The 25,867-nt window shown below is 39.8% G+C and overlaps 1 protein-coding gene and 1 pseudogene across 2 annotated transcripts in view; both read left to right on the top strand.

Annotated features, from left to right (window-relative positions):
* Nucleotides 1–22,984, top strand: part of POLQ (DNA polymerase theta) — a 134,040-nt gene extending 111,056 nt beyond the window's left edge. For both annotated transcript variants that reach the window (XM_066347918.1, XM_066347919.1), the window contains 5 exons: nt 3,009–3,120; nt 7,037–7,161; nt 17,991–18,144; nt 22,112–22,227; nt 22,672–22,984. In XM_066347918.1, the coding sequence (XP_066204015.1) occupies nt 3,009–3,120; nt 7,037–7,161; nt 17,991–18,144; nt 22,112–22,227; nt 22,672–22,797 (633 nt within the window). In that variant the 3' untranslated portion in view covers nt 22,798–22,984. The remainder of the gene's footprint in view (nt 1–3,008; nt 3,121–7,036; nt 7,162–17,990; nt 18,145–22,111; nt 22,228–22,671) is intronic.
* On the top strand, nt 13,418–17,811 carry LOC136380033 (small ribosomal subunit protein eS12-like; annotated as a pseudogene).
* Nucleotides 22,985–25,867: the final 2,883 nt, after the last annotated feature.

Genomic DNA, 25,867 nt, shown 5'->3' with positions numbered 1-25,867 from the left:
CCTTCGGGGAGTCATTAGAAAGAATCAGACTTAGTCTGAGGCACTGTAGTGACATAAAAGCCACATGTGTTAGTGGTAGATGTTGCAATGGTGGTAGTTATTTTTGTTTTGTGTGTGTGTGTGTGTGTGTTTTAAAAATCTAGTCTGCAATCTATATTTTCAGTTTTCTATAAAAAGTGCTTTTTATAAAAAGGGTTTTCTAAATGTTTGTTGAAAAGTAAATATTGTGTAACTGCAGATTATAATTAATAAATGATAGCTTTTTCATTTTTTGAGGCCATTGGTTAGCTAATCCAACTGTGAAACTTCATACTGCCCTTGGACCTTTCATGTGGGTCCCCATTAGTTTCCTGAGTGACTGTCAGGCTCAGAGAACATCAAAGGTCACATTCACACCATTTCCTGGCCTGGATTGACTCTGGCACTTCCTTACCACTTGCCCTGTGGGAAACGTGGTGCTGCTGGGTGGCTGAGGTGAATGCACACCATTCCGTCTCTAAGACCCTGCTTACTGGTTTCACACTTACTGAGTTACTGACAGTGTGGTTCTCTACTGGCTTATTGGGCATGAAACACTTTCTCTCACCACTGTCTGTTTAGCACCAACACTTGTTTCTTCCATGAGTTAGAAAGCCACCTTTGTCTTCTCTATTTAATCTCCTTGGAGTCCTCCTGCATTAGCAACAATCAAAGCCTAGGTAAGGTAGGTGATATTCTAATATTAAATTCTCATAATAAATCCATGAAATAGATATTATTAGTATCCTCATTTTATGTAGGAGAAAACTGAGGTACAAAAAGTTAGTAATTTGCTTAAAGTCATAGCTATAAGTGGTCGAGCCAGAGTAAGTTCAAAATGCCAGAATTTAGATATTCTGACTCTGTAACCTATAAACATTTACCCCCTGATGATAGCAGCCTCTATTTAATAAGTTCTTGCATGATTTAATAGTGTTTATGCTATACCAGTTTTTTTCCCCTAAATCACTATGCACTGCACCATCTAATCCTTGAGTCTTACTGAGATCTCAGCTAGTACTCAGTAATGTCTGAGTTGAAAAATAAAAAAAGTAGGTGTCAGGCATAGAAATATCAAAGAGGAAAACAAAACAGGAGAAAGATATTTGTCTCTGTATTAAAAAAATAAAAAAGGATAAAAAAACAAAATACCTCTAACTGTCCTTTTCTTAAAAAAGTTAAGTGAGGTGCAAGGAGGCAGAGAGACAAACTCCCACATGTACCACGACTGGGATCCACCCGGAAAGCCCCCTACCTTGGGATGCTCTGCCCATCTGAAGCCCCTTCTCCATTGCTCAGCAAATGAGCTAGTTTGGTGCCTGAGGCAAGGCCATGGAGCCACCTTTCATCCTGGGGCCAACTTTGCTTGAACCATTCAAGCAATGGCTGCAGGAGGGGAAGAGAGAGAGAAAGAGAGAGAAGGAGGAGGGGAAGGGGTGGAGAAGCAAATGGTTGCTTCTGTGTGCCCTGACTGGGAATTAAACCTGGGACATAAGTATTGTGTGGGTTCAAATCCTAATGCCAGTATTTAGAAGATGTTTATTTTGCATAAACTACCTAAACTCTTAACATCTTGATTTCTTCATTCATAAAATAAAGATAGTAATACCTCTTTCATGGGATTGTTACGATTAAATCAGTTACTAGTTATTATTTAGCAAATTTTATGACATAAAACAATACTTAAACATGCTGGACTGACACTCTACTGCTGAGCCAACTGGCCAGGGCCACCTCTGTCTTATAACATTAAAAGTATTTTGGAATTCTGATAATCATTTTCTTACAAGCTATCTTTTAAAATTTTATTTAACATCTTTTTTTTTTTTTTTTTTTTTTATGTGAGAGGAGGGAAGATAGGCAGATTCCTGCATGTGGCCTGACTGGGAGCCACCTGGCAATCCTGTCTAGGGATGATGCTTGAGTACCAAGCTATGTTTAGCACCTGAGGTTGATGTGCTTGGACCAACCTCGCTAGCCTCAGCCCCCAGGCCATGCTCAAACCAATAGAGCCACTGGCTGTGGGAAGGGAAAAGGGAGAGAAGGGGGAGGGGAAGGGGGTGAAACAGAGGTCACTTCTCCTGTGTGCTCTGACCAGGAATTGAACTTGGAACGTCCATACACCAGGCTGATGCTCTATCCACTGAGCCACTGGCCAGGACTTTAATAACATTTATATAGCACTTGTTTTATGTCATAAAATTTGCTAAATAATAACTAGTAACTGATTTAATCATAACAATCCCATGAAAGAGGTATTACTATCTTTATTTTATGAATGAAGAAATCAAGATGTTAAGAGTTTAGGTAGTTTATGCAAGATAAACATCTTCTAAATACTGGTATTAGGATTTGAACCCACACAATACTTATTATTAAATTAGAGTTTCTATATTGACCAATTTAGACTATTTTCCTTCCTTATGCCCAGAATTTCATGACTTTGTGTTTAATTCAAATGAATTCTGCAGCTATGGGATTTCAGTTGGCTATGAGGTGAAGAGGTTATTTATTTCCAGTAAGTCTCCCTATTTTCAAGCTTTTTTAGTGCTAAGGGCGAGGAGAGGAATGTTTGTATGCTTTCTTTCCTCCTGCTGGGCACTTCTTTAGGCAGAAGAAGTTAATGAGATTATGAGGAATAGAAAGCTGCTCTGAACTGCTGGATAAATAACAGCGTCAGAAATAAACCTTACCTTTTCAATCATTAGGATTACTTTCCTAAGACGCATTCATATTCACATTCATATTCATTTATATTCCACCCCACCCTCTCTTCCTTTTCCCTCCCAAAACGGTACTGCTAACAGGCAGAAAAGATGTTCACAGGATAGCAGCTTTTATGGATCTAACCCACCAAAAGCAGTTCTAATAGTTTCTCTGACTCACTCTGAAATAAAAAGTTTACCAAATTTCAATCTTATGAACTTTTTATATTTGCATTTTATGTAGTTATGATCTTTAACTTACTGAGTGTGATGACTTCCTTTCAGATTTGCTATGGAATCATTTATGGAATGGGAGCTAAATCGTTGGGAGAGCAGATGGGCATTAAGGAAAATGATGCTGCTTGCTACATCGACTCCTTCAAATCCAGATACACCGGTAAAGAAGCTTGAGTATCGTCTTCTAGATACTGTACTATTCTTTTCAACTGTGTTTTCATATTGTTAATTTTTTAAAAGTTGTGTTATAGAAGTTTCTATTAACATTTCTCTTAACTAGAAGCTTTCATAAGACATGTTAATTAGAGAACATTAACCTTATGATTATTTATTGAGATGTGCTTTTTTTCATAAAAGTATGGATGGAAATGGAATAGCAAATTGTAGTTGATGTATATGTCATTGTGACTATCTCATATATGGAACCATCACCCCAGAAAATTCTTTTATGTTTCCGGGTTTTTTTGGGTTTTTTTTTTTTTAGGAAGAGAGAGAAGGACAGACAGGAAGGGAGAGAGATGAGAAGCATCAACTTGTCGTTATGGCATTTTTGTTGTTCACTGGTTGTGTTCTCATATGTGCCTTGACCAGGGGGCTCCAGCTAAGCCAGTGACCCCCTTGATCTAGCCAGAGACCTTGGGCTCAAGCTAGCTGGTGATCTGGGGTTTCAAACCTGGGACCTTAGCATCCTAGGTCGATGCTCTGTCTGCTGTGCCACAACCTGGTCAGGATCTTCTATGCTTCCCCCTTTTTTTTCTTAATTTAGTGAGAAGAGGGGAGGCATAGACAGACTCCGGCATGCACCCCAGTAGGGGCCCACCTGGCAAGCCCACTAGGGGGCAATGCTCTGCCCATCTGGGGCCCTTGTTTTGTTGTAACTGGAGCCATTTTTTAGTGCCTGAGGCAGAGGCCATGAAGCCTTCCTTAGCACCCCAGGCCAACTCCTCCAATAGAGACATGACTGCAGGAGGGGAAGAGAGAGAGAGTTAGAGAGAGAAGGAGGAGGGGGAGGGGTGGAGAAGTAGATGGGCACTTCTCCTTTGTGCCCTGACTGAGAATTGAACCCAGGACATCCATACTCTGGGCCAACGCTCAACCACTGAGACACCCGGCCAGGACCTTATGCTTCTTTTTAATTTACTGTCCCCAGTCCTGAAAAAGAAGACTTTATTTACACATGACATGATCTTGTACATAGAAAATCATATGAATTTTATAAAAATAACTACTAAAAAAACCCCTAAATTTAGCAAGCTCCCACTGTACAAGGTCAATTTATTAAAATCAGTTATATTTCTACTAGCAATAAACAATTAGCATATGTAGTAAAAATAAAACGATTTACAGTAACATTAAAATACATGAAATACTTAGGCTAAATTTAACAGAGCATTTGAAGATTTTACTGAAAACTCAAAAGCAGTCCTGAGAGAAACTGAAGAATACTGAAATAAATGGGAGGTTTACCATGTGAATTTATTAGAGGGCACAATATTATTATGATGACAATTTTCTGTAAATTGTTCTATAGGTTTAATGCAATTTAAATAAAAAATTTTATTAGACTCTTGTGTAGAATTAGACAAGTTGACTCTAAATTTATACAGAAACTCAAAGGGACTAGAACTTTTTTGGGAAAAGTATAGTGTTGAGTTACACTTAAACTCCATGGTTTCAAAACTCATAAAACTATAATAATTAAGATAAGCAAAAGGGTAGATATAGAGAACAATGGATCATATTAAGGGGCCCAAAAATAGACCTATACATATATGGCAAATTGATTTTCAACTAACTGATTTTCAACATGGTAATTTAATGAAGGAAAGATGACCTGTCAACAGTTGGTGTTAGAACCACTATATACTCGTATGGGAAAAAAGTGAATTTCAACTTTTATTTCACACTATATTCAAAAATTAACTTGATACAGAGCATAGGCTTAAAAGTAAAGGCTAAAATTATGAATTTTTCAGAAGAAATTATGACATTGAGGTAGTCAAAGATTTCCTAGGTGATAATTACTCTGAATCATAAAAGATAAACATTGACAAAAGACGTCATTAAGAAAATGTAGAGGCAAGCCACAGACTGAGAAAAAATATTTGCAGTTCCTATTATCTAACAAAGGGCTTACATTCAGAATATATAAAGAACTCTTACAACTCAATCCTAAGAAGGCAAAAAATCCAATAAAATAAAGGCTAAATATTTGAACAGGCACTTCACAAAAGAAGATATATGAATGACCACATTAAATGTTATCATTGTTAGTCATCAAGGAAAAGACAATTAAAACCACAAAGAGATACCATTACAAAAACAAAAATAAATGACTAAAATTAAAAGCATTGTATTTTTTACATTGCGGGTAGAATTGTAAAATGGTACAACCACTTTACAGTGTGGCTCTTTATAGTATGGTCAAACTGTTCACCTAAAGTGAGTACCTTTTATTTTATGTAAATTATATCTCAAAATTGGTAGTTTTTTTAGAGACATAGGAAGGGAATGAGAGAGAGAGAGAGAGAGAGAGAGACAGGAACATCAATCTGTTCCTGTATGTGCCCTGGCTGGGGATCGAACTGGCAACCTCTGTGCTTTGGGATGATGCTCTAACCAACCAAGCTATCCAGCCAGGGTGGTAGTTTTTGTAAAAGTAGTTCTTACAATCTCTGAATATATGAAGGCCTCCTACAGAGTCCGGTAAGAGGATTTTTAGAGCTCCCTTAAATCTCATCCTTTTGTTCGCTCTTCACTCAACAGTATCACAGTAATTCTTAAAGAGAAAAAGATGAGAGCTTGATTGTTTTCTGTACTTTCATGCTGGTGGTCAAATACCACCAACTTTATTGGGCAGGGCAAGGTTTTTTCTTCTTCCTATCATCCACAGTCTCCTCAATTGTCTTTCCTGTGCCAGCCACACAATAGAAATCTTCAAACGAAGAATTCAGTTAGGAGACTTTACTGTTTATTACTTAGAATAAGCAGAGCTATGAGAAAGCAGAAGTTGCTTTTATGAATAAAGTTAGATCAGCACAGTCTCTATACTTTGCATTTTAGAGTATATAGAGAAAGAACCTCTATCTATAGCAGGGGTCCCCAAACTACGGCCCGCGGGCCACATGCGGCCCCCTGAGGCCATTTATCTGGCCCCCACCGCACTTCCGGAAGGGGCACCTCTTTCATTGGTGGTCAGTGAGAGGAGCATAGTTCCCATTGAAATACTGGTCAGTTTGTTGATTTAAATTTACTTGTTCTTTATTTTAAATGTTATATTTGTTCCCGTTTTGTTTTTTTACTTTAAAATAAGATATGTGCAGTGTGCATAGGAATTTGTTCATAGTTTTTTTTTATAGTCCGGCCCTCCAATGGTCTGAGGGACAGTGAACTGGCCCCCTGTGTAAAAAGTTTGGGGATCCCTGATCTATAGTATATAGAGAGACAAGAATAAGCCGTGAAGAGATTGACCCACCTGGAGCAAAGAATTCATCCTGGAGATCCATCAGATATAAGAATGGTCCTATTTTGTAAAGGTAAAGGCTGTATAAGGAACATAAATGTGTCTGAATAGTACACTATACATAGTCCTTTTGAATTTTAAGAGGTTGGTTGTATATGTTCCCAATGGATATTTTATCTCATGCATTAATTTCAGTTAGGTCCTATTTGGATTGCAGTTTAGATGGTAGCAAGGAGCTGGTTAGAATGTTTTAAGCCTGGAAATGATAGGATCAAAGAGTAAAAGAGGATTAAGGTGATCAAAGAACAGAAACCTGTGAAAAGTAGCATGGAATTCTCTTAAGATACTGGAGTAAAACATCCTAGATTTTAGTACTTGCTTCTTGTTCTGAAGTTTAATATTTTTATTTTTGTTACTGGCTAAAAAACAAAGAGTTACATTATGTTGTTTCTAAAGTCCTTTTTATTTCTAATTTTTTATCTATAAAAATGAATAAAAGTTTATATGCAAATGATGGTGTGATATTAGGGTTTTGATACATTTCACTATATTGAGCCTATTGAATGAAATTAAGAATGGATTTAGTTGTACTTCTTTTCTTTTTTCTCTGTAGGAATTAATCATTTTATGAAACAGACAGTGAAGAATTGTAAAAGAGATGGGTTTGTTCGGACCATTTTGGGAAGGCGAAGATATTTACCAGGAATCAAAGACAACAACCCTTATCATAAAGCTCATGTATGTTGAAATTCTCTGGATTTTTAACTTTAAATTTTTTTTTTTTTTTGTATTTTTCTGAAGTTGGAAACGGGGAGGCAGTCAGACAGACTCCCGCATGCGCCTGAGCGGGATCCACCCGGCACGCCCACCAGGGGGCGATGCTCTGCCCATCTGGGGCGTTGCTCTGCCGCAATCAGAGTCATTCTAGCGCCTGAGGCAGAGGCCACAGAGCCATCCCCAGCGTCCGGCAAACTTTGCTCCAATGGAGCCTTGGCTGCAGGAGGGGAAGAGAGAGACAGAGAGGAAGGAGAGGGGGAGGGATGGAGAAGCAGATGGGCGCTTCCCCTGTGTGCCCTGGCCTGGAATCGAACCCGGGACTCCTGCACGCCAGGCCGATGCTCTACCACTGAGCTAACCTGCCAGGGCCTTAACTTAAAATTTTAATGACATACTTTTCAACAAAGATAAATGCTGCTAATGTCCCTTAGAGGGAATCACTAGCATATTAATTGGATCTCCTGTTTCATTAAGGACTTTTGAAGTGATGGCCCATCTCAGTCTTTGGAGACTAATGTAAATATCGGCTCACTTTTATAATACTTCATTTAAAGATGTTTCAGTTAGCCAGTTACTTATTAGCTTTGATAATAAGTTATAAATAAACTTAATTCTTGCCTTTGCTAGTTATGTTTTGTTTCAGATACTATATGATAGTTTGTCATATCACACACATACCTGAAGACTGCCAGTATCTTCAGAGATTAACCAGTCATTAAATTGCGATTTTTTTTTTTTTTGGCTCATTCTACTTGTTTATTTTAAAAGAACTAGCTTATCCGAGGTTATTAGGATACCCAAAATATGAAATAAGCCTATTTTTAACCATCAGCTTAAAGACTTATTGATGGTATTTTCTCAAATTTAGGCATAAAATCTCTTTCTGAAATCACTGGGATTTGTAAGAGCATTCTGTGTATATGAGCATTTAAACTTCTATTTTAGTTCAGATCTTTTCTATTTTAACTGGTTGTATTTTGCCCTTCCTCCATAGTTTTGCATGTCAGTGTCCACGACATATTGTATGTAATGAAAATGCCCACCCCTCAAACGGCTAAACTTCTGTCTGAATCCAGAAGCCTTCCGAGCATTGATGCTCTTAGGGACCATGGAAGAAGAGTTGGCTTCCTATTACTTCTTCATTCTCTTTCTAGCTCCCATATATCCACATATAGACATCAGATGTTTACCAGGCTTTTACTGTCTCTTAAATGAACTAGGCACTGTAATCAAGGATAGAAAAATAAACCTTAAAATGCATTAGAACTGATAAAACAAACTAAAACTATATAAAAATAACATTCAATTATTTGGGTTTCAGGAAGAAGGTAGTATTTGAACAGATTCTTAAAGATGACTTAAAATTTAGATTATTGGGCATGTGAAAAAGACAATTACAAGTAAATGAGAATTTGAGTGAGGGTTGGCTAGAAGCCAGTCTGGTAGGAATGGAGAGTTTGAGTTGTCACTTGGGGGTAGTTCGTTTTCAACTTGTCAGATGGAGCCAGATAGTAGAAGGATAGTAGGTTTTAAATTCATACTACTCATGAATATGAATTTGAGAAATATGTATTTGATATAACAGGAGTTGGTTATATTTCTTAGAATTTACATGATGAAAAATGGAGGACAGAGTTGTTAATATAAATAAACAATATAACTTTTTGAAAACTAATATTTTTGTACCCAAAGATGTAAGAGTAAGACTTTTTTTTTTAATGCTACTATAGTAGTTTAAATTGGTAGGATCTTTCCTTTTTCTTTCTTTCTTTTCTTTTCTTTTTTTTTTAAGTAAGAGGAGGGGAGATAGTGAGATGGCACCCGCATATGCCCTGACCAGCTTCAACCCGGCAATCCTTGTCTGGGGCCAATGCTTGACTCAACCAAGCTATTTTTAGCACCTCAGGCTGACATGTGGGACCAACTGAGCCATCCTCAGTGCCTGGGCCAATGCTAGAACCAATTGAGCCACTGGCTGTGGGAAGAGAAGGGGGAGGAAAAGGGGGAGAGAAGCAGATGGGCGCTTCTTTTGTGTGTCCCGACTGGGGATCAATCCCGGGATGCCTGTATACCAGGCCAACGCTCTATCTACTGAGCCAACCATCCAGGCAGGATTTTTCCTTTTAATTTCTATTTTTAATTGAATTTATTGGGGTGATACTGGTTATTAAAATTACATAGGTTCTAGGTGTACAGTGCTATAATACATCATCTTTATATGGCATGGTGTGTTCACCACCCCAAGTTACCTCTCCTTCCATCTTTTTACCTTCTACCTCCCTCCACCTCCCTTTCCCTCTGGTAATCACCATACTATTATCTGTGTCTATGAGTTTTGTTTTTAATTTCTTTACCTATTTCACCAAGTCCCCCAAGTCTCCTCCCCTCTGACAGCTATCTGGCTGTTCTTTGTATCTATGAGTCTGTTTCTATTTTGTTTATTTTGTTCATTAGAGTCCACATATAAGTGAAATCATATGGTATTTTTTTTTCTCTTACTGGCTTATTTCACTTAGTGTAACACTCTTCTGGTCTATCCATGCTGTTGCAAGAGGTAAGGTTTTCTTTCTTTTTATGACTGAGTGGTATTCCATTGTGTAAATGTGCCATAGCTTTTTTATCCACTCATTTACTGATAGGCACTTGGCCAGCTTGGCTATTGTAAATAATGCTGCAATGAACATCTTGCAGAGAGTAAAACTTTTTTTTTTTTTTTTTTTTTTGGAGAAAGAGACAGGAAGGGAGAGAAATGAGACACAGTATCAATTCATACTTGTGGCACTATAGCTGTCATTGATTGCTTTTCATATGTGCCTTGACCCGGGGGGCTCCAGCTGAGCCAGTGACCCCTTGCTCAAGCCAGTGACCTTGGACTCAAGTCAGTGACCATGGGATCATGTTGATCCCATGCTCAAGCCACCAACCATGCACTCAAGCTGGTGACCTCAGGGTTTGAAACTTGGGACCTCAGTGTCCCAGGCTGATACTCTATACACTGTGCCATCACCAGCCAGGCGAGGGTAAGACTTCTGATGGGAAAACTTTTTTTTTTTTTTTTTACAGAGACAGAGAGTGAGTCAGAGAGAGGGATAGACAGGGACAGACAGACAGGAACAGAAAGAGATGAGAAGCACCAATCATTAGTTTTTCATTGCATGCTGCAACACCTTAGTTGTTCATTGATTGCTTTCTCATATGTGCCTTGACCGCGGGCCTTCAGCAGACCAAGTAACCCCTTGCTGGAGCCAGCGATCTTGGGTCCAAGCTGGTGAGCTTTGCTCAAACCAGATGAGCCCGCGCTCAAGCTGCCGACCTCGGGTTCTCGAACCTGGGTCCTTCCACATCCCAGTCCGACGCTCTATCCACTGCGCCACCGCTTGGTCAGGCGGGAAAACTTTTGATGTCAAGATCTAACTGATTTGTTATGTTCTTGCTAAGAAAAAGCAAATCCAACCCTCTGAATTAGGAATAGAGTAAATATAGCCAGATATATATATTTTGGTTTCAGTTTTGTTTTGTTTTACTGTTTAATTTTTATTGCATTGAAAAATATACATAGAAAAAGCAGAAAACAAATGTAAATTTGAGTATATTATCATAGGGCTACACCTGTGTAACCATTACCCGAGTCACCAAACAGAATGTTGTTCAGCACCCCGGAAACCCCCTCATGCCTCTTCTAATTACTACCCATTGCCTTCCCAGGAATAGCCACTGTCATAACTTCTAACCCTATAGTTTCATTTTATGTATTACTGACTTCTGTATACATCACGTATGAGTGTTCTTCTGTGTCTAGCTTCTTTTTCAACATTACACAGAAAAGTCATTCATGTTGTTTCATATAGGGGTAGCTGTACGCTTTTGTATGGATATTCCACAACTTACCCATTTTTTCCCATTGATGGGCATTTGGGTTTCCAGTTGGAGCTGTTATGGATCTTGGTGTTTAAACATTCTTATCCAAGGTTCTTGGAGCCCAGATGCTTCCATTCATGCTTGGTAAAGACTTAGTCATAGAATTACTGCTTATGTTCAGCTTTAGTAAATAAAGCCACGTTGTTTTCACGGCAGTTGTAGCAGTCCTTCTATCAGAGTGTGTGAGAGTTCCTACTGCTCTGCATCCTTTCCAACATTTGCTATTAAGTTAATATAATTTAAACTATTCTTTAGTTTTAATTTGCATTTTCTTTAATACTTATGAGGTAAAGTAACTTAACACATATTTTTTAGCCATTTAGTTATCTTTTTCCTTGGGAAAGTGTCTATTCAAATATTCTTGTTTATTTTTGTTGTTGTTGGGTATTCTTTTTTTTTTTTTTTCCTTAGAGAGAGAGAGAGAGAGAAGACAGGAAAGAAGAGAGATGAAAAGCATCAGTTCTTTGTTGTGGCACCTTAGTTGTTCATTGGTTGCTTTCGCATATGTGCCTTGACCAGGGGGCTCCAGTGGAGCCAGTGACCCCTTGCTCAAGCCAGTGACCTTGGGCTCAAGCCAGTGACCATAAGGTCATGTCTATGATCCCACGCTCAAGCTGGTGAGCCTGCAGTAAAGCGGGATGAGCCCGTGCTCAAGCTGGCAACCTCTGAGTTTCGAACCTGTGTCCTCTGCGTTTCAGGCTGATGCTCTATCCACTGTGCCACCGCCTGGTCAGGCTGGCAGTCTTTTTCTTATTGATTTTTAGGAGATTATAGGTTACATTTGTGGAAAATATTCTTTCCCAGACTGTGTCTGGCCTTTTCATTCTCTTAGTGATTTTAGATGAGGATAGAGTATTTATTTTATTTATTGCTAAAATTAAAAAAAAATTTATTGATTTTAGAGAGAGGAGAGAGAGAGAAGGGATGGTGGTGGTGTGGGGGAAAAAGTGAGAAGCATCAACTCATAGTAGTAGCTTCTTGTATATATGCCTTGACCCGGCAAGCCAGGGGTTTTGAACTGACAACCTCAGCGTTCCAGGTCAACACTTTACTATGCCACCACAGGTTAGCCTATTGCTAAAATTTTTATTGCATAATAACATATGTGGCAAATGCCACAAATATTAAGAGTAAGCTTGAAGTTTTATGTATGTATGTGCCCATATAACTGCCATCATTGATTATGATAGAGAAGTTTTCCAGGCCTTGGCTGGTTGGCTGCCCGGCATGTGGATGTCCTGGGTTAGATTCCCAGTCAAGGCACACGGGAGAAGTGCCCATCTGATTTTCCACCCCTCCCCTTCTCACTTCTCTCTCTCTCTTTCTTCTCCTCCTGCAGCCATGGTTTGATTGGAGCAAGTTGGCCCTGGGTGCTGAGGATGGCTCCATGGCCTCCACCTCAGGAGCTAAGAAGTGCTTAGTTGCTGAACAATGGGGCAATGCCCCAGATAGACAGAGCATCACTCCCTAGTGGGCTTGCCAGGTGGATCCTGGTCAGGGTGCATGTGAAAGTCTGTCTCTCTGCCTCCCCTCCTTTCACTGAATTAAAAAAAAAATGTCTTCTATAACCTCAGAAGACTTCCTTATGTTCCCTCCAAGTGCCCCCTGTACACATAAATCTAAAAAACTATAGGTTAGTTTTGTGTGAACCTGAATTTTATTTAAATCCAATCATAATGTATGTATCCTTAGGTCTGGATTTTTTTCTTCAAATATAAATCTGTGAGATTCACTAGTGTTGTGTACAGCTATAATTTATGTCTTTTTGTTTTGTTTTGTTTCTTTGTTTTGGGTTTTTTCTGATTTACTTATTTCACTCCATATAATGTTATCAAGATCCCACCATTTTGTTGTAAATGACCCGATGTCATCATTTCTTATGGCTGAGTAGTATTCCATAGTGTATATGTGCCACATCTTCTTTATCCAGTCTTCTTCTTCTTCTTCTTCTTCTTCTTCTTCTTCTTCTTCTTCTTCTTCTTCTTCTTCTTCTTCTTCTTCTTCTTCTTTTTCTTCTTCTTTCTTCTTTCTTCTTCTTTCTTCTTTCTTCTTTCTTCTTTCTTCTTCTTCTTCTTCTTCTTCTTCTTCTTTTTTTTACAGTGATTAAAGCCTTTAAGCAAACTCTTGGCCAATACAACAAGAATCCATAAAAGAGTAGTGTCCTTAATATAATTTATGTCTTTATTTAGCTGAAACTATACTATGGAATAGTTTCAGCTAAATAAAGGAACATACCAACAATTTATCCATTCTCGTGTTTGCAGACATTGTGTTTATTTCCACGTTTGGCTATCATTAGATGAAGCTATCAACATTTCATATACGGTAAGGCAGTAGTGGGTTTACAGTTGTGAGTATGTGAAACACAGAGTTTGCTCTCATGTTATTATTTATTAATTATTCCATATGAAAAACTATAAATCTACTTTTTCCCTACCCTGTATGTCTTTTGGTGTGTATATGTGCCCAATTCCATGACCTTAGATTGCAATTGCTGAGTCATTGAGTACATAGTTTTACCTTTAGTATGTAGTATGTACTATGTAACAGCTTTGCAGAGTGGTTATTCCAGTTTACATTGCCATCAGCTATGCGTATTATATTTACATTCTCAATATCATTGGTCTTTCTAATTTTAGCTGTTCTGGTCATTGTGTAATAGTAACTCACTGTGCTTTTAATTTGTTTTTTTTTTGGCAACTAGTGATGTTGAGATCCTTTTTAAAATGTTTATTAAACATTTGGGTATTTTCTTTTGTGAAGGGTATGTTTAAGTCTCAATAATTTAGTGTGTGTGTGTGTGTGTGTTGCCTGTCCTTAACTGATTTATGTGAGTCCTTGATATATTCCAGGTATGAGCCCTTTGCTTACTTGGATTTATCAGTCTTTTATATTATTGTAATGCTTTCCCTGATCTGTTTAAAAAAGCTTTCTCTACCCCAACATCAAGAAAATATTCTCTACAAATTTTTGTTTTGCCTTTTACAGTTATAGCTACAGTCAATCAGGAATTGGTTGTCATGTATATGAGATCGAGGGTCAGGTTCCCCCGCTGCACATGGGTGTACAGTTGTCCCAAACTATTTATTGAAAAGATTGAGCTGTACCCCCAGCCCCCCGCTCTGCAGTGCCACCTTTGCCACAATAAAAAACTATGGGTTTCTGTTTCTGGACACATCATTTTGGTCTGTTGTATTTGCTCATTGTTTAGACGGTGCCACACTGCCTCAGTTATGCAGCTTTATGAGGTGTCTTGATAAATTGACAAAATAAATTGTTTTACCTTGTTCTTTTTCCCCCCAAATATTTGCCTATTCTTGGTTCTTTGCATTTCTGTATAAATTGTAGGAGCAGGTAGTAAATTTTCACACAAACACAAAATCATGTTGGGATTTTTTTCTATTTTATTATGATTGCTTTGAGTTCATAGATCAAGATGGAATTAATAAACATATTTGTGAGTTTGAATTTTCAATCCATGAACATGATCTATTTGTCCATTTATTTAGGTGTTTAGGTCTTGTTAAATTCTCTCAATAGTGTTTTGTAGTTTTGGGGAAGAGATCGTATATGTTCCTTATTAGATTTATAACTAGGTATTTTAAAAGTCTTGATGCTGTTACAAATGGTATGTTTTTAAAAATGTTTTTCTAATCCTTGGCTGATTGCCTGTAGAAATAGAATTCTTTTTATTGTTGTCCTTTTGTCTAGAAACCTTTAAAATATTACATATTAGTTCCAATAATTTATCTGTAGAAACTTTTTGATATTCTATCTACGCAGTTAATCATCTGCAAAAAAAGCAATTTCAGCTTTTTCAGTTGTTATGAGTTGATTCTAATGACCTAATCTTCCATTATCAGAAACCTATTTTTTTAGGTATGTGAAATATCCCTGATCATAAAGACTCTTAGATTTTGGGACACAAAACTACAACTTACAAGTTTTCTCATTTTGGAAGAGAATCAGGAAAGTAAAATATCATGAGGATAAAGTATACATTTTAGTCATATTTTTACTTGCTTATGTCAGTACAGACAGCCCTAAAATTCCAGTGGCTTATATAATGAGCAGTTCTATTTTATTTTTTAAAATTTATTTATTGATTTTAGAGAGAGGAAAGGAGAGAGAGAGAGACAGATAGAAACATTGATCTGTTTCTGTATGTGCCCTGACTGGGATCCCTTCAGCAACCTCTATCTATATCGAGATGATGCTCTAACCAACCAAACTATCCAGCCAGGTGCCAGGGCAATAAGCAGCTTTATTTTTAATGTATGTTGTAGTTTGGCTCTCCGTTGACTGTGGCTCTGTTCATATCTTTTTCACTCTGGAACCCAGAACAAAGGAAGAGTCCCTGTCTAGGTTAGGCCATTTTTGTGACAATGGTGGATAGTTTTTAAAACTTCTTACATGTGTTGTATTTCAGTTTTACTCACAGTTCATTGGCCAAAAACAAGTCAAGGCCATGCTTTTAGAGTGAAAAACACTTCAAATCACATGGTAATGGGTGCAGCTGTGTAACTTCACAGAGAAAGGCAGTAAGTACCTTATTTCCCCATGTATAAGACACACTTAATTTTGGGGCCCGAACTTTGGAAAAGAAGTATTACATAAAGTTATGGAACTCAAGTTTTATTCCTCATAAAATTCATACACCTCCTCATCACTGTCAAAACTCCCATCCCTTAGCCTGTCCTCACCTGTGTCTGATGAAGAATCCCTGTCTTCAACAATGAGCACAAAAACAAGCATGAAAAAGTGGGAAGTGCAAATAAAAAAATCTACAACCACTTTATAAGATGCACCCAGTTTTTAGACCCCAAATTTTTCCAAGAAAATTGTGTCTTATACATGGGGGACTATGGCAATAACAATGATATAACACATTACACAGAGTGTCAGCCAGGGGGGGAGTCAGTAGAACTCTGAAATTCAGTCACTTATACATGGGGAATATGGCAATAACAATGATATAACACATTACACAGAGTGTCAACCGGGGGGGGGGGGTCAGTAGAACTCTGAAATTCAGTCACTCTTTAAACAGTGACGACTGAGTGAGTTTACAGTGGATTCATCAGCATTTGACAAAAGAAAAGTTAGTGTTTTTTTTTTAAAAAAGTCTCTCTCTTTAGCAGGTATTTAATACGCTAGGAGTTAGGTGTACCCAGGAGACCAGGGCCCAGTGAACTCCACCCAAGTTACAAGATCACTCTAGCAGGTGGACTCTTTTTCTTCCTCCCTCCCTCCATCCCTCCCTCCCTTCCTTCCTTCCTCCCTCCCTCCCTCCCTCTGTCCTTTCCTTCCTCCCTCGCTCCCTTCCTTTCTTTTTTCTTCTTTCTTTCTTTCTTTCTTTCTTTCTTTCTTTCTTTCTTTCTTTCTTTCTTTCTTTCTTTCTTTCTTTCTTTCTTTCTTTCTTCTTTTGAGAGGAGAGAGAGAGAGAGAAGGGGGGAGGAGTAGGAAGCATCAACTCCCACATGTGCCTTGACCAGGCAAGCCTGGGGTTTCCAACTGACAACCTCAGCATTCCAGGTTGATGCTTGACCCACTACGCCACCACAGGCCAGGCCCATTCCATTTTCTGAGACCTTATAGGACAATAGGAATGATATTCATGGGTATAGGTTACACCTTGAATATGAACGCAGACCTCATTCCTACTGTCTCAGGATGATGAGCTTTAGCGGCCATGGTTGCCTGCCAAGAAGCTCATGGAAACAGGAGTTTCAGGAAAGTTCTAGCTTAGCACCTAAGGACCTAGAATCTGCATCTTCACTAGCAGCTAATGATTAGCCCTAGCAGCCCATTAAAAGCTCCGATTCATACCTGAGGGCTCCAGACCTGCCAGTGGCAAACTCTACATTTCACTAAGAGGCCACTGATACAGGGTATGTACTTGGAACATTCCAACTCACATCGCAAAGACTAATCCTCTACTTACATCTATTTAGGACTTATAGGAGTTGTATTTTGAGGACTAGAACCTTGTGAGTGAAGTTTAGAACAGCTGTAACTATTGATATATGTTTTAAAAATAAAACAATTTGAACTATTAAATACATTTCAAGTGTGATATAGCTTTTGGTTCTTAATGGAGTGTTGAATATTTTAAACCTGAAGCAATCTGACCTTCTATTTACCAGGTAGATGACAGCACAGAATCTAGAGCTCTAGGTCATTCCATTTGCTATTCTTCTGATGCTGTTTAATAGTTGACATCCTTGCTCCTTCCCTGCTGTGCAGAGTTGCACGAGGCAGAGCTTGGGTGCACTGGAGATTCAGCTCCAACCATAACCCACTGCCAGGGCACAGGATGGCATTGCCCCTGGAGGTGTCATGGACTACTGCTTTACAGGAGGTGCCGAAGACTGCCCTCATCCAAGGCCTAGTGCAGAATTCGCGAAGGTGCCACAGCCTTAGACAAGCACAAAGCCCACCTTTGTGTGCTTACATCCAACTGTGATGTGCCCGTGTATGTCCAGTTGGTAGAGGCCCTTTGTGCTGAACACCAAATCCATCTTGTTGAGGTTGACAACAAGAAGCAGCTAGAGGAATGGGGAGGCCTCTGTAAAACCGGTAGAGGGGGAAAACTCTAGTTTTGTTGATAGCAGTTGTGTGGTGGTTAAGGACTGTGGCAAAGAGTCTCAGGCCAACAGTGTCACAGAGTAGTATTTCAGATGCAAGAAATAAAAAAACCCTTGGCTTTTGTTTCTCAAAGAAAAAAAAAAGTTGATATCCTGGGTCACATCTTGGTCCAGATTTCCAGTTTGGTTGCAGGTGTAAGCACTGATCTGTGTGGATGCTTCAGCAGGTATGACACCATGTTGGGTATCTGATGGAGCACTTGTTATTGTTACTGTTTTCCATAGGCTGAGCGTCAAGCTATCAACACAACAGTCCAAGGTTCGGCGGCTGATATTGTCAAAGTAGCCACTGTTAACATTCAGAAGCGATTAGAGACCTTCCACTCGATCTTCAGATCCCATGGTCATCGGGAGTGTATGCTCCAAGGTGCCAGAACAGGTGAGTCCATAAGTGAGATTTCTGCTACAGCGTGGTGAGACCAATTGCATAGGAATAAAGAGGTGAAGTATTTGACACATTTTTTTCTTAGCAGTTCTCCAACATTTTGGTCTCAATTTGTCTTTACATTCCTAGAATTATTAAGATTCCAAAGAACTTTTGTTTATATAGGTTATATCTACTAATATTTACTATTTAGAAATTAAAAAAAAAACCCAGGGAATTTAAAAGAATTTAACATTTAAAAAAAACTCAATGTATGTTAACATTAGTAACATATTTTTATTAAAATAACTACATTTTTTAAGAACAAAAGAAATTTGGTGGCTCTGTTCAGTTGGCTCAGTGGATAGAGAGTCAGCCCAGTGTGCGGAAGTCCCAGGTTGGATCCTTAGGGCACACAGGAGAAGCAATCTTCTGCTTCTCTTCCCTTCTTTCTCTCTCCCCTCTCACATCCAGTGGCTCGATTAGACTGAGTGTTGGCCCAGGTGCTGAGGATAGCTTGGTTGATTTTAGAATCGACCTCAGATGGGGGTTGCTGGGTGGATCCTGGTCAGGGCAGATGTAGGAGTCTGTGTCCCTATCTCTCCTCCTCTCACTTAAAGAAGGAAAGAAGGGAGGGAGGGAGGGAGGAAGGAAGGAAGGAAGGAAGGAAATTTTGTGATGAGTGGCTTTATTTTACCTTTCTCTTTAATTCTAGCTTATGAGAAGACAGTTGGATTCTCTTACCTATTTCTTTTTTATTTTATTTTTTGTATTTTTCCAAAGTTAGAAGCAGGGAGGCAGTCAGACAGACTCCTACATGCGCCAGACAGGGATCCATCTTACATGCCCACCAGGGGGCAATGCTCTGCCCATCTGGGGTGTTGCTTTGTTGCGGCCTGAGCCATTCTAGCGCCTGAGGCAGAGGCCATAGAGCTGTCCTCAGCGCCCGGGCCAACTTTGCTCCAATGGAGCCTTGGCTGCGGGAGAGGAAGAGAACGATAAAGAGAAAGGAGAGGGGGGAAGGGTGGAGAAGCAGATGGATGCTTTTCCTGTGTGCCCTGACCAAGAATCGAACCTGGGACTTCCATACGCCAGGCCGACACTCTACCACTGAACCAACCGGCCAGGGCCTCTTTCCTATTTCTGCATTCAGTTTGTTGCTATATTATCTACCCTGTAACATCTGGAAAACTGTAAACATACAGTCAAGAGTGGTAAATGTCCCAGTTGTGAAAAACTGTTGGATTTCTCTGCATGTGATACTCTAACTGCTAAAACCAGGATATTTGGTCACTTTGCTGTACACTTACTGACAAGTGAGACTAAAAAAGGAAAATAAACTCTGCATGTTGTTAAAAAATAATTTGACTTTGCACATGCTTTGAAAGGGTCTCAAGGACCCGCTGTGGTCCTCAGAGCACAACTTAACTTGCTGATTTTACCTGGTGTTCCTGCCTTACTTGTTCTCTGAAGTCTGGAATTATACACTAAGTTGACCTCCTTATCACATATATTTCTTTGCCAATACTGTTACCTTTTCTTGTTCTTGTTCTCAAAATATTTTCTTTAAGTTCTCTCCTTATTGCTTAAATAGATTATTATTTTTTTAACAAGTATGTACGTAGAACTTCCCCTTCTCTGTCCCATGTCCATACTTCGGTTTTAAATACCATTTCATGGAAATTGAGATTGTCACACATGACTGCAGCCATGTTTTAAATTTTCCTGGGAAGAAGTTAAGGTTTTGGGCATAAAGGGGAAGAATAAACTGCTTGAGATAGGGCAGAAAAGGTATGGAGCAGCTGTTGAGGGTGGAGTTTGCTATTTCTAGAAGAGATATACAAATAAAGAAAATAATACAGCCAGTTAGTTACATAAAAAGATGTCCACTTATATATAAAAATTCATAGATATAAAAACCTGTTTAACATCAAATGAGGACTGATGTCCTCAGTTTTATTGTCTTCAGGGTCCCCCAAAATATCTAAGGCTGATCAGTCAACATTTTGTGTGAGAGAGGATATGTGCACAGACACACTCACACACACACTCACACACACACGTATAGAGAGAATAAATATATGATCAAGCTTATTTGGGGAATAACAATGTGCTTTGAAGGGTTCAGAAGTAAAATTTATCAACCTATGTTTAAATTTAAAAGCTGCTTAGGAAAGGAAGGGAAGATATGATACCTGACTGAAATATTTGCATAATTCTTCACAGCAGAATGACGCAGTGTTAAAATGAGGATGTAGACAGTAACAACCTTTAGAATGAGTGGAAGGCAATGTAGATATGTCTCTGAGGATGACTTTATGGTGCCCTGCTGGGTTAAAGGCCGCAGGTCAGTGGGATCAAAGGGAGCTGAGCCGAGGAAGCAGAGCACACTGGGAACAGGTGGATCATGGCACTCTGCACCAGAAAGAGGCCAAGTACCTAAGGGACGGGAAGAGGACAAAGGTTCCGTGGTCAGAATGCAGAAAAGCTAGAGCATCTGGACTGCGAATGTTGTGAGATAAGTGGGCCCAGCGGGCGTATCAGATGCCAGCTGCACTGGCAGACAGATGCACAGCTTGCAGCCCTGGATGGAAGCAGCTTGCCGTGGCCTCATCAGCATCTGTCCGCTCCCTGTGAAACCCCCTCTGAGAAAACTTGGGCTGTAGATAGCGAGAACTAAAGAACTCGGAGGGAAGCGGCAGCTATTGAGGAAGAGAGGCTGGTGTTTGTGCTGTCCTGAGGGATAAGTAGGCAGAAAGGAAGAACTGCTGTGAGATATGAGCACACGAGTAAGGCAGTTACTCTGAAGGTGTTCATGGCGAACCTTGTTTAGTGATCAGCAGGCTCACTCTGTAGCTCCAGGCTCAGCTAGTGAGGAAACAGGAATGGCTGGCATAGTGATTTATAACCATTGTTGGAGGCATGGGTTTTCTGAGAATCTAATGAAAGGTATAGATCATCTCCACAGAAAAATGTACAGACGTAGACTCTCACATATAACACCAAGGGATTCACACTCTGAAGTCCACATTGGACCCGAGGTTTAGAATTAAGTCTAGAGTATGTGGTCCAATTGGGGAAGCACCAGTTCTACCAAAATGACACTTCTGGCCATAAAAAGACATCAGGAAGTGTCCCTCTAGACCAGCAGTTCTCAACCTGTGGGTCGTGACCCCGGCGGGGTCGCCTAAAGCCATCGGAAAATACATAATGCATATCAGGTATTTACATTCCGAATCATAACTGTAGCAAAATTACAGTTATGAAGTAGCCACCAAAATTATTTTTTGGTTTGGGGTCACCGCAACATGAGGAACTGTATTGCGGGGTCACGGCATTAGAAAGGTTGAGAACCACTGCTTTATACAACGCTGCCTAATGGACAGTACAGTTCACCCTTCTGGAGCTGGACTCGGGCTCCACACTGTATGGTGCTTTTACTCAGAGGAGTTGGTAGTGGGGACTCCATGGAAAGAAAAGCTGCTGATTGTTTATAAAAAATGAATTAGACTGGAGTTTGGAGCAGATTTCATCAAACTTCATTTGCTGGCTTGTTAGGCTCCTCCTTTCTGGTAGGAAGTTGATGAAGTTTAAGTTTACCTGATAGGTGGGCTAGGTAGCCAGCAAGAAGTTATTTTCCTAAAGTTCTAAATCTTATGTGTTTTAATCTCTTAATTAAAATTTCCGAGAGTTTTTCAAGATCTCTTAAAAAGCCTGGTCTGTGGTGGCGCGGTGGATAAAGGATCAACCTGGAATGCCAAGGTCGCTAGTTCAAAACCCTGGGCTTGCCCGGTCAAGGCCCATATGACAAGCAATCAATGAACAGCTAAAGTGAAGCAATGAGTTGATACTTTTTGCTTAATCCACCCCCTCTCTCCTTTCTGTAAAACCAATAAATAAAACCTGTTTTAAAAATCTCTTTAAAAAACTCTCCTATGGCCGAGTAACATGCTTATCAGTTTGCTGCTTTGTCATGGGATAGGGTTGTTACCGAGGAGAAAACGGCAAGGAATGTTCTGCCCAGCGAGAGGAGCCTTCTTCGTCCTTCAACTCCATGATGAACTTTTATATGAAGTGGCAGAAGAGGATGTTGTTCAGGTATTTTCACAGCATTTTCCATTTTTCCTCCTGTGGGTGTTTAGCACACTGGAGGTCAGGCTAAGATGGTGAGGTTTCTGAAACTTCCCGCCCGAGGATGGCTGCAGAAGGTGTGAGTCCTCAGGGCACAGATGACACTAAGAGTGCTCGGTGTCACCTGTGCCTAAAGCAATTCCTGGTGCAGGGATGTCTGTCTGGGAGAAGTTAGGTGAGAATGTGGAGTCCTGTCCTGTGGCTTCCAAAGCCGTGAAGTCCTGTTCCAGCTGAAGCTGGCGGAGCTGCTCGCTGTGTGGCAGCTGGGACGCGGGCGCTGCTCCCTCACGGTTCCGGTTCCGGTTCCGGTTCCAGCACCAGAGGAGGCGCCGGGCCGGCTCATCACTTCAGTGTGTGAGGAGGAAACATTCTTTGATGTTTGTTAACCTGTTTTTTGTTTTGTTTTGTTAGGTTGCTCAGATTGTGAAGAATGAAATGGAAAATGCAATAAAACTTTCTGTGAAACTGAAAGTGAAGGTGAAAGTGGGCGCCAGCTGGGGCGAGCTGGCGGACCTGGACCTGGACCTGGCCGGGTAAACGCAGCCGGAGCCCTCCCGGGAAGAGCAGAGCCTGCCTTCACCTGCTTCCTGAGAACGGAAACCCTCGTCTCCAAGGACTTAGGATAGTGATTTTATAGTGGGGGTTCCAAAATGTATGAGTTTATTCTCTGTAGCGTAAAAAGTCTTTTTTTAGGCAAAATACGAGATTTAATAGTTATATTCACTCTCAAAGAGTATGTATGAAATTGCCTTTGGAGTTCACTGGCTCTAAACAGGTTCGGCACACATGCCTGAAATACGCACTTAGCACGCTAGGTCCCCACCTGTCTGACCTGAGCATGAGGAAGCGTGGTGCTGCCCCGAGGGTCGTCAGCCTGTACAGGACGCGGACACTTGTGATACAGACCCGAGCAGGAGCCACAGGCAGACAAGGCTTTGAGTTCATATGCACCACAAGGATCAGGCCTCGTGTGCGATTTTTCTCCAATATCCATTTCAGACTGTGAAGTAGTATTTTCAAATAGCTTTAGCTGATAAATTACGAATTCTGTAAAGAAGTAAGCCTTGATATGGATGTAGTCAAAGAATGGACTTTTAGGAAATGCTGCTGCGTCTTCCTTTCCCCTCCCCAGTTCATGGAATGAATGCACTTGCAATATTAGGTAATAGAGAATAATATAGAATAGGCCCCCTCTTGAAGAGGTGCCCTGTCTGCAGGACCACATGTGTACACTGCAGTGCAGTACAGTACTGCCAGGGACAGACACCCTCTCACAGTCCCCCAGTGCCCCGATGTTCGAGTCATTGTGAGGAAAGCCACCCTGACAAGATTGTATTTTAATAACAATTCCAGTCAGAGGTGTATAACTATTTTTTTTATCTATTAAAATAAAATGTATTTATGAGAAACTTTTGATTAGCAGTTGTTTTAAAAAGTGTTTGGTCTGAGAGTATCAGAAACCTGTGTCCCATATTTACTTATTCTGTGGTTTGCCCAATGTGCGCACATAGGAAATGTTTACTATATCCTTAACCAGTTATCAAAAGAGCTCTTTTATTTTTATTATTCAGAGTTGTTTAAAAGGACAGTTGCTGTATTAACAAAGTGTGACACACTGTCAGTAATTGGATATTAGTGCACGAGATACTCAGACGTGTAGTGGGAAGAAGATGGCAGAGGTGAGAGGAAGTCCCATCATCGTTTCTCAAGGCTTCTCCATATTCACCCGCACCATGTTTGTCAGAGAGAAAAGCTGCAGTGCTGTCAGTGTTCTGGTGGCGAAGAGAAAGCTCGGTCAGCTTTCTTGTGAGCGTTCTCCGAATGCGGGTGCAGACAAATCGGTCACCGCCAGCTCATCCTCTGCAGCCATGGCCCTGCATGTGTACGGCATGCATTTCCTCACCCTTTCTGACCTATCGGCTAGGCCTCAAACAGGCAGCCCTTGCTTTGCATGATTCAGTTATACATAAATTCCAGTTATCATGGTTTACTTAAGTAACACTAGTGTCCCTACAACACAGTCCAAATTTCAGTTACCAAGTATAGTACCTAAGTAATTGCATAAATTTCAAGCTTCATTGGTAGCAATTTGGGGCACAAATCACTGTATAAATTATGTGTGCATGGTGGTAGGCAGAATAATGCTCTCCCTCCTCCACCGAATGTCCACATTCTAATTCCTCAAACTGGTGAACGTTATATAGCAAAATGACATTGCTGATGTGATTTAGTTAGAGATCTGGAGATGGGGAGGTTCTCTGGGTAGTTCCAATATAAACACAAGGGTCCTTATAAGAGGAAAGTAGGTGGCCAGTCAGAGGTGGAGATGAGACTACGGAAACAGACTGAGATCTGAAGATGGAAGGAGCATGAGCGAGGGAATGCAGACAGCCTCTGGAAGCGGGAAAAGGCAGTAGAATGGCAATGGGTTCTCCTCCAAAGCCTCCAGAAGGCTTGAGTTCAGCCCAATAAGACCATATTGGACTTCTGACCTCCATAACGGTGAGATAATATGCATTGTTTATTTTTAAGTTTTATTGAGATATAATTGACATACGACGCTGGGTAAGTTTAAGGTGTGCGGCATAATGACTTGACTTACGTATACTGTGGAACGATGACCACAATAAATTCAGTTAACATTCATCATCTCATGTAGATATAAAAAAAAAGAAAAAAAAGTGTTTTTTCCCTGTGATGAGAAATTTTATAATTTACTATCTTAGGAACTTGCCCATACATAATCTAGCCTGTTTGTTGTGTCATCATGCTGTACATTGCATGTCTAGTACTTATCTTCTAACAGGAAGTTTGTACCTTTTGACTACCTTCATTGAATTTCCTCATCCTCTACTCCCCGTCCCCTACCTCTGGTAACCACAAATCTGATCTATTTTTCTATGAGTTTTTTTTTTTTTAATTCCACATTTAAGTGAGACCATACAGTATTTGTCTTTCTCTGACTTATTTCGCTTAGTATAATGCCCTAATGGTCCATCCATGTTGTAGCAAATGGCAGGATTCCCCTCTGTTTTTATGGCTGTATAATATTCCTGTATGTGTGTATATTTCTTGGCTATTGTAAATAATACTTCTGTGAACATGTAGGATACAGATATCTTTAAGTGTTTTCCTTTTCTTCAGATATTTACCCAGAAGTAGAAATGCTGGAACACACAGCAGTTCTATTTTTAATTTTTTAAGGACTCTTCATACTGTTTTCTATAGTGGCTGCACCAATGTACAACTCTACCAACAGAGCACAACTGTTTACTTTTCTCCACATCCTCACCAGCACTTGTATTTTTTATCTTTTTGATAACAACCATTCTGACAGGTGTGAGGTGATACTTCATTGTAGTTTTGATTTGCATTTTCTTAATGATTAGGCATTTTGAACACCTATTCATGTACCTCTTGGCCAGTTGTATATCTTCTTTGGAAAAATGTCTACTCAGCTCCTATGCCAATTTTTATAGTTTGATTGTTTTGGGGGAGATTATTTTACTATTGAGTTGTATAAGTATACATTTTAGATATTAACCTCTTATGAGATTTAAGATTTGCAAACATTTTTTCCCCATTTCATAGGTTGTCTTTTCATTTT

This window comes from Saccopteryx leptura, chromosome 8, assembly GCF_036850995.1.
Source record: "Saccopteryx leptura isolate mSacLep1 chromosome 8, mSacLep1_pri_phased_curated, whole genome shotgun sequence".
In the NCBI taxonomy this organism is placed as follows: Eukaryota; Metazoa; Chordata; class Mammalia; order Chiroptera; family Emballonuridae; genus Saccopteryx; species Saccopteryx leptura.
This window is presented reverse-complemented; position numbering and strand designations above follow the sequence as displayed.